The 12,111-nt window shown below is 46.3% G+C and overlaps 1 protein-coding gene across 1 annotated transcript in view; it reads right to left on the bottom strand.

Annotated features, from left to right (window-relative positions):
• CSPG4 (chondroitin sulfate proteoglycan 4) overlaps positions 1–9,145 on the bottom strand; it is a 95,376-nt gene extending 86,231 nt beyond the window's left edge. The window contains exon 1 of the mRNA XM_072628291.1: positions 8,948–9,145. Coding sequence (XP_072484392.1) covers positions 8,948–9,056 — 109 coding nt within the window. The 5' untranslated portion in view covers positions 9,057–9,145. The remainder of the gene's footprint in view (positions 1–8,947) is intronic.
• Positions 9,146–12,111: the final 2,966 nt, after the last annotated feature.

Below are 12,111 nucleotides of genomic sequence, written 5' to 3'. Positions count from 1 at the left end.
CAAAGGGATGCCCTTCAATTGGGGAATGGCTAAATAAATTGTGTATGTGATTGTAATTGAACATTATTGTGCTATAAGAAATAATAAATAGGATGATTTCAGAAAAATCTGGAAAGACTTACATGAATTGATGCATAGTGAAGTGAACATAGCCAGGAGAATGTACTCTGTAACAGCTCTATTGTTTGATGAAGAACTGTGTAGGTATTTTTAGAAATAAAATGATCCAAGACGATTCCAAAAGACTAATGATGAAGTATACTATCCACACCCAGAGAAAGAACTGATATTGATTGAATACAGACAGAAAGCATCACTTTCTTTCTTTAATTTTTTCTTTAATTTGAGTCTTCTTATACAAAATGAGTAATATGGAAATGTTTTACATAATTACACATGTATGACCTTTATCTGATTGCTTACTGTCTCAGGGAGGGATAGAATTTGGAACGCAGAACTTTAAATAAAAATATTAAAAAATTTGGAAAAAAAATTGGAAGGTATTCTAGAGATCATCTAGTTCAACTCACTCATTTCACAGATGGATAAACTGAGGCTAGTAAGTGGCTGAACTGAGACACAAACTTAGGTTTTCTTACTCAAAATTCATTGCTCTTTCTAGTACACCATGCTCTCCAGTAGTTTGGCTATCCCTGTTAAAATTTTCCATATTCCTCAACCAAGGGCATGAAGCTGAGAAACTTCAATGGGTTAACAAGGAGCTAGTTCTATCAGACTAAGGAGAATTGAAGGATAACTTTCAATGGGTTTTCTGAGGTTTCTTCCAACCCTAAGATTCTGTGAAAGCAAAATGGAGTGAGGGAGCAGAACCAGGGTGGAATGGTGGCTCTGGAATGGATTCAATGGGGTTTCAGAGGCGGTGGTTTGACTTGATGATGACATGTTCAGGTCATTTAGAGGCAGCTAGGTGATGCAGTGGATAGAGATCCATTCTTGGAGTCAGGAAGACCTAAATTCAAATCCAACCTCAGACACACAGCTAGTGCTGTTCAATTCAGGAAAAGTCACTTAACTTCTGCCTACCTCGGTTTCCCCCTCTGTAAAATGGAGGTGATAATAGCATCTATCTCAGAATTGTTCTGAGAATAAAATAATATAAGATAATATTTGTAAAGGGTTTTGCAAACCATAAAGTGCTATACAAATTCTAGTTATAATTATAATTATTTCCAGTGTGTAGGCTTTTTTAGGAGGAGGGGAGCTTGTAGCCTGGTGCTGTTGGAGAGTTCCTTATAAGTCTGGCTTTTTTGAAGCAGGGAAGGAGGCCCTGTTCTGACCTGCAGGGTATGGGTGGGGTGGGGAAAGGAGGAGAGGGGAAGGATAACAGCTGCAGAGAGTCTAGGCTGGTTATAAGGAGGAAAAGGTCAGGAGGTGGAACCACATGCTGACAGGTCCATGGAGAAAGGGATAACCCTAAAGTCCTTTAAGAAGCCAAGCCAACTCACTCAGTTTTGATAACAGCTGTGTGATCCTGGGCAAAGCCCTAAGCTTCTCTGGGATTTAACGTCCTCCTCTGTGAGATGAAATAATTGGACCAAAATGTGTCTAAAGTCCCTCCCAGCTACAGATCCTAAGATTCTATCTTTTCCGACATCTCCCCCCACCATTAGTCTCCAAATTCTCTCACAATACATTTTGCATTCTGATGCCAGATTAGTCTTCCTGAAATTCTTCATTTGCTCTGGGCTACCCATAGGGTTAGGGGGTGCATGAAGATGGTCCAAGAAAACTGAATTCCCATTCCTAGCTTGGCATTCAAAGCCTTCCACAATCTGATGCCAGCCTACCTTTCCAGGCTCATAGCCAACTATGCCCCTGCACACACCCTCTGCTCCAGCCAGGCTATTCTCCTTATTAGCACCCGCCCAAGCCATGTTCATTCCTGCCTCGGCATCTTTGCTGCCTGACGTGATCTCCTGCTTTCTTTTCTGTTGCTTCAGGTCCTTGCTACCCTTCGAGGTCCAGGAAGTTTACCTTCATTATCTCAACCCTATGATTGCAGGCCAGTGGATATGGAGCTAGAAGAGACCTTGTGTTCATCTAGTCCAAACTCCTCATTTTATAGGTGAGGAAACTGAGGCCAGAGAGCTTGAGTAATTTAATGGTTAGCAAGGAGCAAAGCTTAAATTTCAACTTAGATGGCTCAGTAGAGAGAGTATGGGGCCTGGATTGAAGAGGATTCATCTTCATGAGTTCAAATCTGGTCTCAGACACTTATTAACTGTATGACCCTGAGCAAGTCACTGAACCCTCTTTGCCTCAGTTCCTCACCTGTAAAATGAGCTGGAGAAGAAAATGGCAAACCACTCCAGTATCTTTGCCAAGAAAACCCCAATGCGGTCACAAATAGTTGGTCATGATTGAAACAACTAAACAGTAACAAAGATCCTCTAAATCCATTTCTCTTTTTACTCTCCGCTAAATCCTCTGGGATTTCTCCCTCCCCTAACTTCCAGCAGTCCTCACTGTCTGTACCATGGTCTCTTAAATAGTAAGAATCCTCCACATTCTTAGAGCTTACAGTTTCCAAAGTACCTCCTTTCATTTGGTCTTTACAACTCAACAGCCTTGTGAGATCAGCATGATGGATATCATTATATCGTTTTACAGATTAGGAAATTTAACCTAAGGGCAGTGAAATGACTTGCTCAAAGGCTTGGGACTATAGGTGACAGATGTGGACCCTGAACTCCGTTTTCCCGACTTCTCCACTGGTGCTCACTCTATCCCAGCAAGTCGTGGGTCTTTGTATCTCTTAGATCCCCTCAGCCTTATTGTCAACCTCTTAGGGTAGGGACTGGATCTTCATAGGACTAAGAGGGTCCTCTGGTCGGCAATGCTCAAAGAGAATCAGAATCTTCCATCCCACCCCCTACAACAGTTTTCAAAATTTTTCTCTTTGCAACTATCCTTTCACTTTTCCTCTCTAGATCTCCCCAAATGTTCTGACTCCCCCTCAGAAACTTATTAGCTCTGTGACTTTGGGCAAGTCAATTCACTCTTTTAGGTCTGTTTCCTCATCTATAAAATGGGGATAATAATAGTAGCTAATCTCTCTGAGTCATTGTGGGGATTAAATGTGGTAATAAAGGAAAGCGCTTAGCACAGTGCCTGGAACATAGTAAGTGGGATATCAATGTTAGCTATTATTGTTGTAATTAAATGAGGGGGGGTAGACTAGATGGCTTCTGAGATCCCAGCTCCAGAGATGTGATTCTAATATGTTAGGACCTTGCTCAGCTCCCTTCCTCTCAACCTGTGGCAAATTCAGTAGATGCCCGAGACCTCTGTCCACATTCCCTATCCTGGGAGACCCTCGTCCCAGGGAGAAGGGAGAGCAGTGATGGTTCAGCTGAGGCATCTGACCTAGACATTACCAAGCTGAGGAGAGTTAAACTCAAACTAGCCAAACTGGTCCCCAGGCCGTAGGACAAGGAAGATGAAAGACACCCCAAATCGATGTTGAAAGAGAAATTCAGCTGGGAAAAGGGGAGGATGTGGGGAGAGACCTGAGATCAATGGACACAAAGGCCAGTGTGGAAGAGACCCTCTTGGAGGGTGACCACCCTTTAGGAGGAAGGAGAGACCCCATTGGATGATGTTAGCAGAATGGTCAAAGGATCACAGATTTAGAGCCAGGAGAACTTTCGAATCATCCAGCCCAATGCCCTCATTTTACATATAAGGAAACTGAGGCTTAAGGAGGTGGTGTGCTTTACTCAACCACCACAGAGGTAGTGAATGGCAGAGGTGATATTTGAACCTGCCTCCTCTGACTCCAAATCCATTGCTTTTTCCACCATGCCACCTTGAAGGCAAGGACTCTTTTGTTTTCGTCTTTGTACCTAGCATCTAGACAGTGACTGGAACATGGAGGGTACTTCAGGAATGCTCGTTGATTGATTGTTACTGGGATCAATCTCTGAAGGAGTGAGCAGGGAAAGGGGCAGAGAGGAGCTCATCTCAGGTCTTAGCCACCAAATAGAGGTAGTTACCGTGTGGCAGCTTCTTAGTTGTTTCTACCTGCTGAAGTACAAACACTTCAAATTCTAATACCCTGGGCAAAAGCTCTGCCCACCTGGCCTTAGTTACAGTGCTGAGACTGAGGACTGACTTTGTGATTGACTTGAAGTTTATATAATGATCGTATCTGGTGGATGCCGGGTACATTTTGTTCAGAGTGTGAGTGTGTGAGTGAGTGTGTGTGTGTGTGTGTATCTAAATAAAGTCCTCTTTTTTTAGCAAGCTGTCCCTGACTTCCTCAGCCTACAGTGATCTTTTCTTCCTCCTAATTCCTACAGCTGGAAGTGTTCGGACTTCTCAGTTTTTGGTCTGCACAGCCTTGAGTTTTCCACGTTCCAAGTTTTGTCTCCTCACTATGCTATAAATTCTATGGTAGAGAATGGGTCTTAGAATAACGGTCCACCACAGTGCCTGGCCCAGGATAAGGGCTCAATCATTCCTTGCCGATGGAACAAGCAGGCAGACGTTTATTAAATACCTACTTTGGACCAGAGGATGGGGAGACAAGCACAACTTGGAGACTCCTATCAGGACCTTTGCATGAGTCTGCACATGTACAGAAGTATTCTATAGGCTAGCAGAGCAGTATGGCCCCAGAGATACAGGAAAAAACCAGAGAAAGTCTCTAAACAAAGTGGAGGAGGAGAAAATACAGCTCAGTTGAGGGAGGAATTGGGAAAGCTTTGTGAAGGGGCTAAGGCTTGAACTAAGCCTACAAGGAGGAGGATATTGAGCTCTAAGAGGAGGAGGAAGTGAATTGTAGGAAAGGGGGAATGCATGAAGCCAGGCCAAGTCAACAATATTAGTCAATAAATGTGCATTAAAGACCTATGATGTTCCAGGTACTGTGCCAAGTGCTGTTGATAAAAATTTTTTAAAAAGTTCTTCCCTCAAGGAACTTACAGTTGAATGAGGAAAGACAGCAAAGAAAAAGAAGGAGAAAAGGAGGGTGAGGGAAGGTATGGAGGAAGGGGTAGGTGGAGAAGTGGAGGCATCTCAGAGCAGGACAGCCAGGTGAGAATGAGCTCCCTCCTTACATGGAGGCTCTGCCCTCCAATCAGAGGGCCAGAAGGGAGGGATGAGGTGGAGGACCAAGGCTCATAGGATGCTGCAGGACAAGAGAGTTTTCCCAATTCCACCATGGAACAGATAGAAAGGAGGAGAGAGCCATAGAAAGATAGAGCAGAGTCAGAATGAAATCCTTCTGGGATCCCAGCAGGTGGGGTGCTGGGATACGTCAGAAGAGACAGAGAAGGTGGATCCAGACAGAGATACAAAGATAAATACAGAGACAGTGACAGAGACAGTGGAGGAGAGGCAGAGACGGAGAGAGAAGTAGAGATGGAGCACCAGACTGATGCTCGATAAAATATCGATTGAAAATGAATCTAAAAACCGTGTGTGTGTGTGTGTGTGTGTGTGTGTGTGTGTGTGCGCGAGCACGTGTATGAAGATGAGGGACTATGGGTGTGGAAAACTACAAATAATGTCAGACTTTTTCCAACTGCTGACTAATTTTGCTCAACTGACTTTCCTTCCTTCCTTCCTTCCTTCCTTCCTTCCTTCCTTCCTTCCTTCCTTCCTTCCTTCCTTCCTTCCTTCCTTCTTTCTTTTTTCCTTCCTTCCTTTTTCTTTCTTTTTTCCTTCCTTCCTTTTTCTTTCTTTTTTCCTTCCTTCCTTTTTCTTTCTTTCTTTCCTTCCTCCTTCCCTTTTTTTCATTCTTTCTTTTTGTTATGATGCATTGTAGCTTGGGATAGGGTGGACGGAGGGATACCTAGGGTGATATAGGTCATATAAAAACAAAATAAATCAACAAAATTAAAACTGTATTTTGATAAAAGCAAATAAGTCTAAATCAAAGCAGGAGGTGTTATGGTCATATCCCTCTATCTGACTGATGGAGGGATCAAATACCAGAACTGATAAGAGGGAGATTGTAGAGTTTCAGTCCCTCCCTTGTTTAACCTAGTATTCTTTTCTATCAAACCAAAAGCAGGGGCCTGGGTGAAATGACCTTTTGAAACTGCTTCCAACTCATAGCTGTTAATTTCAGGCAACAGTATTTTCTTTCCTCTTGGCCCTATTTGATTTTCTGAGACAAGCATGGGGTTCTTAATAGAACCCAAACCCTGGGACAGAAGCCCAAGGCTCTCCTACCCTGACTCATGGGGTACCCTACCCTGACTCATTTCCCCTGGAGGAAACTCATGATGCTTCTCCCCTTTCCCCACATGCTCTCAGGGGCTGAGGCTTCCCCATCTGATTAGTGGGTATAAGGGTGTGGTTCTTCCTACCCTGGGGCTAGTGGGAGGGGCATGGTTTTCACACCCCTTCGCTGCCCAGGACTGGTACCCTCTGGTCTGTCTAAGGTCCTCCATCCAAGCCTGCCCCCCAGCTCCACCCATCAGAGCTAGCCTGGATAGAAACCTCAATGATAATCAGGTATCACTGTTGTACTTGAGTGGTGGTAGTGGCGGTGTGGACTGATGTTTTACCTGAGGGGACCAAGGCCATACTCAAAAGAAGTGAAGTTGGAAGAGTGGAATGAGGAGAGATTTGGGAGGGTCAGGAGAGTCTTCCCAAAGCCTCCTGTATCACACCAGAACTGGGCTCTGAGGGTCAGGCTGGCAGGGTCACTGGTACCCTGGGTACTGTTGTGGTCCAAGGTGAGTGTGGTCCCCTCTCTATCTATACACAGCAGTCCTCCTATTACAGATGGAGAATTACAAAACGCACTGCCAGAGGTTGGAGGTTGGGGGTGGGGTAGATCTCCAAGTAGGGGTTGCTGGCCAGCACCCTCCAAGGTGAGTCCTTGTTGCTATGTGGGTTGGTGTGTGGGGAGTCCAGGGTCCTGCCTGAGGGCACTAGGAAGCTAGAACCCCCCAGTGTGTTGCTGGATGGGTGGTCTCCTAGGTCACTAAGGCTGTCTTTCTACTTTGGAGAGGCTTTTCTAAGGAAAGCATGTTGGGGGAAGGAGGCAGGCGGTCAGTTAAGAATCACACAGGGGTAGGCATAGGGCAAGGCAGTGGGAGACACAGATACAGACAGATATACAAAAAGCAAGAGGCAGAGGAGGAGCCAGAGAAGGTGGAATTCAGACAGAGGGACAAAGACAGAAGCAAAAAGAGATAGAAGGGGACAGACAGAGACAGTGAAAGGCAGATAGCCATAGGAGATGGAGAGACAGATACAGACACACAGACACATGGAGTGAGCAGTGAGGCTTGGGAGACTGAGGGAGGGGAGGAGTGGGGGTGGGACCCAGGAACTGCTGTCAGGCTAGGCAACTGCTGAGGCCAACTTTCCAGGATCAGACATCTACCAGGCCAGTAAAATCAGAGGATAGCTGGTGGAAGCACCCACCCAACATCCTCTCTGAAGTGTCCTGAAGCCCCTGTACCACCTGGGAACATTGAGCCCAATGGACTCCAGACCCATTCACCAGTGCCACCTCTCTTGGGGAGAAGGGACAGCCATTTCCCATTATCTGTGGCATGGGAGGGAGGGGGAACCTGGATAATCAGGATCTTCATCGTCAACACTTCAACATCCTTCTCCAAATATTTCCAGTAAATTCACAATTCCCTTAGAATGGCAGAAGTTCTTAACCTGAGGTCTGTAAGCTTATTTTTAAAAAATATTTTAATAATCCCATAGTTGATTGCCTTTATAATCCTCTGCATTTTATTTTATGCATCTAAAACCTAAAATAGGCTTCACCAGACTGCCCAAAGGGCCCATGACACAGAAGAGGTTAAGGATCTGGGGTTTAGAATCTGCTTCCTTAGTCCCCCAACGTCCAGACATTAGAGTGGAGAGACCCGAGGACAAGCTGGGGGCGGCAAAATTGGAAACTGTCCCAAATCTGGGATAAACCACAGCCTAGCTAAATCACAAGCTGAATGGACCGAACACAGACCTGGGGCACTTCAGCTCTCTGTGCCTCAGTTTTCTCTCCTGTAAAATGAAGGCACTAGACCAGATGTGCTCCAAGGTCTCTTCCAGCTCTAATCCCTACCATGTTATGATTCACTCTAAGCCTGAATAACCCACAGGCGGGACAATCCTCAGCCTGGATAAGCCGCAAGCTGGACAAACCACACCCTGAACAACCTGGATAATCCAACACCAAGTACCACTGTCCTAGGAACAAGCAGAGCCTTAACTTATTTCATCTCCAGCAGTAGGCAGAACAGTCCCAGGAAAGATCGCCATTCAGACCCTTGTCCTAGGCACCAAGTAGAATCATTCATAAACCAGCTGACCTCAGTGCGGGCTGGAACCCAGCTTGTCAATATGAGACAGCAATGAGGCACATCTGTTTGGTTCCGGGGCTTGGCAGTCTCGTTTCTAAACTCCACATGGCTGGGGGTGGGGGAGGGCTCGGCTTGGGTGGGGTAGAGGTGGGGGGTAGGGGTGGCGGTAGATGCCCTGACAGGAGCAGAGCTGTGTAGACTGTGATTCCTTCCTGGTGGTCCTGGCCCTGAGCCCTGGGGTTGAGGCTGGTCTCAAGGGCACCCTGCCCAGCCCACCCTCCATGGATTCCAGCACCTGATGAGCTCCAGACAGTTCTCTCCGTGCCCCACCCCTCAAGGTGGGCACTCTCCAAGTCCAGATGTTCTGTTATATGATTGGGCTTTGTAGTGAGGGGGTAATCACCCACCTGAGACCCATGCCCATCACGAGAGGAGACCTGGGTTCCATCTGCTCACTTTGGCTTGGGACCTGGGGTCCAGGGAGCAAAGTATGGGTAAATCAGAGATGTTTCCTTTCTTTCCCCCTGTCTCTGGCCCAGTACCTCCCTCTGGTCCCTGTAGCCTCAACTTACCCCCTCTCTCCCCACAATAACGGCGCTACTTTTAGAGGGACCTCGAGAGGAGCGGAGCAGCCCCTGAAAACTTACCTCCAGAAACAGAGCTGGGCAGTAGCTCCCATAGGAGCAGAGAGAGGAGAAGCTGGAGCAGCGGCCCTCTCCGCGGTCGCTGCTGGGGTGGTCTCGGGACAAGAAGCATCTTTGCTGGGTGCCTCAGATCAATGCCCGGAGCATTTCCCAGTGAGAGCTCAAGAGAGACAAGATGTGGAGTGGGCTCCCTCCCGACTACTACTATATTTAATAGCACTCAGAGCAAGGAGGAGGGGCCAGTGGTCCGCTAGGCAGACTGGGTTCAAACAAGCACCTCTCAGATTTCAAGCTAGGTCTCCCCCCCCTCACCAACTCTTCTTAAAGGGCCAGTGTAGAGCTTGACTCTCGAATTGGGTTTCTTTTCCCCGGGGAGGTGAGGGCTTGCCAGTTGGAACTGAGAAAGATTTTCCCTCTTTCCTGGCTGAGGCCAGATTTGGGAAGGGTGTGTGCGGGACTAATGGTGAGAGGACCCTTAGGGGCGCCCCTCTAACATCATCACTGATTCCATTCACTTGGTTCCTGAAAGTATTTGGGGCTTGGGATCTGGATTCTGGGTTGAGTTCCCCTTAACCGTGAATTAGAGCTAGGAACCTTTCCTTCAGGGATACTCTGATTCACCTTCACCCACTCACCCACTCAAGAGGTATCTAAAGATCTTTGGGGTTCCTTCTCCTAGTTCTTATCTGGAATGGGGAAGGGAATGGGATAAAGAGGGCTAAGATGGTCCAGGACTCTATCTGTAATTCAGGCCCAGGGTCTGGGTCCCTGTGACCAGCCAAAAAGATCGGCTTGCCCAGTGCCTCAACTCAAACAGCCCCTCCTCCCTGTACCTGGGCAGCGTGTGTGAACAGCTATGTTCTCTGCAACAATGTGGTTATACACCAAGAGCTAAAGCCTCCACACGTCTGTGTGTCTGCTCATGAACCTGGCCTTGAGTGGGTACGTGTGTTCCTCCCTGGGTGTGCCAGCCAGTGTATGGACATGTTGATATGTGTGTGTGCGCGTGTGCGTCCTTCTTTCTTCTCATTATACACTGACCCTCTTCATGGACACTGTGATCCACACAACCTGGCTTTCTTACCATTCCTCATAAATCACATTCCATCTTCCACCTTGGCACTGACTGTCCCCCATACCTGGAATGCATTCTGTCCTTATCTCTCTGGGTCTTTGACCCCAAAGTTCCCTTCAGGACTCGGTTCAAAATCCTCTTTCACACAAAACTTTTTCTGATCCCCCATCTGCTCATCTCTCCCCTTAAACTGTCTCCTACCCATCTTGTATATACATAGGGATACTTACAGCACCCTGTCCCAAAGCCCTATGGGCCTCTCCATCCGTGGAGATGAAGGTCTGGACCTGCATGATTGAGGGTGGAGGTAGGCCAATGGAGAACTTCAGTTCTCAGCTAGTGCCCCTTTGGGGGCCCTTCAAGCCCCAAGTCTCACCTCACTCTTTGCTTTGGCTCAGTTGTCAGATTGATTTATTTAAAGTATAAATCTGTCTGTATCATCTCTAAAGACTCAATAAACTCCATTGGCTCCCTATTCCCTTCAAAGTCAGATCAAAAATCCTCTGTTTGGAATTTACAGTTTTTAACAACATATCCCCTTCCTACCCTTCAGCCTTCTTATTACATTTCTTCTCCTCTATGTACTTTATGAACTTACTGGACTCCTTGCTGTTCCTAGGACATGATGCTTTGTGCCTTTTACTGGTCTCTCTGCCTGGAACACCACCACCACAATCATTTTAGTTATGTCCGACTCTTTGTGACCTGATTTGGGGTTTTCTTGGCAAAGATACTGGAGTGGTCTGCCATTTCCTTTTCCAGCTCATTTTACAGAACAGGAAACTGAGGCAAATAGCAGTTAAGTGACTTGTCTTGGGTCACATAGCTGATGTCTGAGGCAAGGTTTGAACTCAGGCCTTCATGACTCCAGGCTCCATGCTCTTTCATTAGATAGATAGACCACTTAGCTTCCTCACTTCTGCCTCTTCAAATTCTTGGCTTCTTTCAAGACTCTACTCAAATCCTCCTTTCTCCAAGGGGCCCTTCCTGTTCTCCCCAACTTCTAGAGCCTTCCCCTCTAAGATTACCTCCTGTCTATTTTGTAGATAGCTTGGATGTTCTTAATTATTGTCACAGTTTGCCTTTTGTCTTGTTAAAATGTGAGCTCCTTGAGGTACTTTTTTTTTTTTTTTTAACCATTCTCTGTCTATCTGGCACTTATCCTGGTGCCTGGCATCTGGTCAGTACTTAATGAATGAATCCTAGTTGTGGACCAGGGAAGAATGGTGCTCACCTCTCAACCAAGAGGTGGTGGACTCTGGATGCAGAAGGATATATATACTTTTGGATGTGGCCAATATGAGAATTTGTTTAGTCCGACTGTTATGAAGTCTTTCTTTTCTTTTTCCATTGAGAAGGAGAAGATGTGGGATGAAAAAAATAAATGCAAGAGAACTGAAAAAAGTTTAAGAAAATAAGTGCTTGCTGATTTGATTGATTGATCCCTTAGGACTCTAAGTGATGTGGCAGGGAACCAATGAATTCACATAAAGCCATCCTTGCAGGAGAGGCCGTGGGAGAAAAGTGCTCCTCAGTAATGCTTCTCTGGGTTGGAGACACAATAGAGTGTTAATGGTGGAATGTTAGAAAGTATGACAATGAATGGGGTGGTGCATCTAGACTGAAGGGGAACCTCCCCAGTGCCGCTCACATGACATGGTTTTGGGGGCCAGATACAAATGGGGGGAATTTATGCTTCAGCAAATCCCAAGCAGTGATTTTTCCAGGCTGGGACACTTTGTCTAACTAGACCTAAGGAGGCAAGGTTAGGGCTTCTGGGCACTGAAGGACAAGTGAATGAAGATGTAAACCAACATGCAAATGAGGGGAAACATGCAAATGAGGACTTTAAAGAAACCAGGGATATGTAGGAGAGTGAGAGTTTCAGGTGTCTTTTACTACAGGTCTGCAGGTCAGGCTGACAGTCCCAGCTCAGTGTATCTGGACATGACCTGACTGCTCGATTAACATTCAGCGGGTATTTTCAAGTGCCCCATGGTACAGAATGAAGCAGCTGAGTAGGAAGTTGGAGCAGTTAGAGATCTGCCAGCTTATGTTGCTAGAGGCAATGTGGAATAAGGGGTAGTGGGTG

Source organism: Notamacropus eugenii, chromosome 1 (assembly GCF_028372415.1).
Source record: "Notamacropus eugenii isolate mMacEug1 chromosome 1, mMacEug1.pri_v2, whole genome shotgun sequence".
NCBI classification, from domain to species: Eukaryota; Metazoa; Chordata; class Mammalia; order Diprotodontia; family Macropodidae; genus Notamacropus; species Notamacropus eugenii.
Note: the sequence above shows the minus strand (reverse complement) of the source record. Positions and strands in the feature narration are given on the sequence as shown.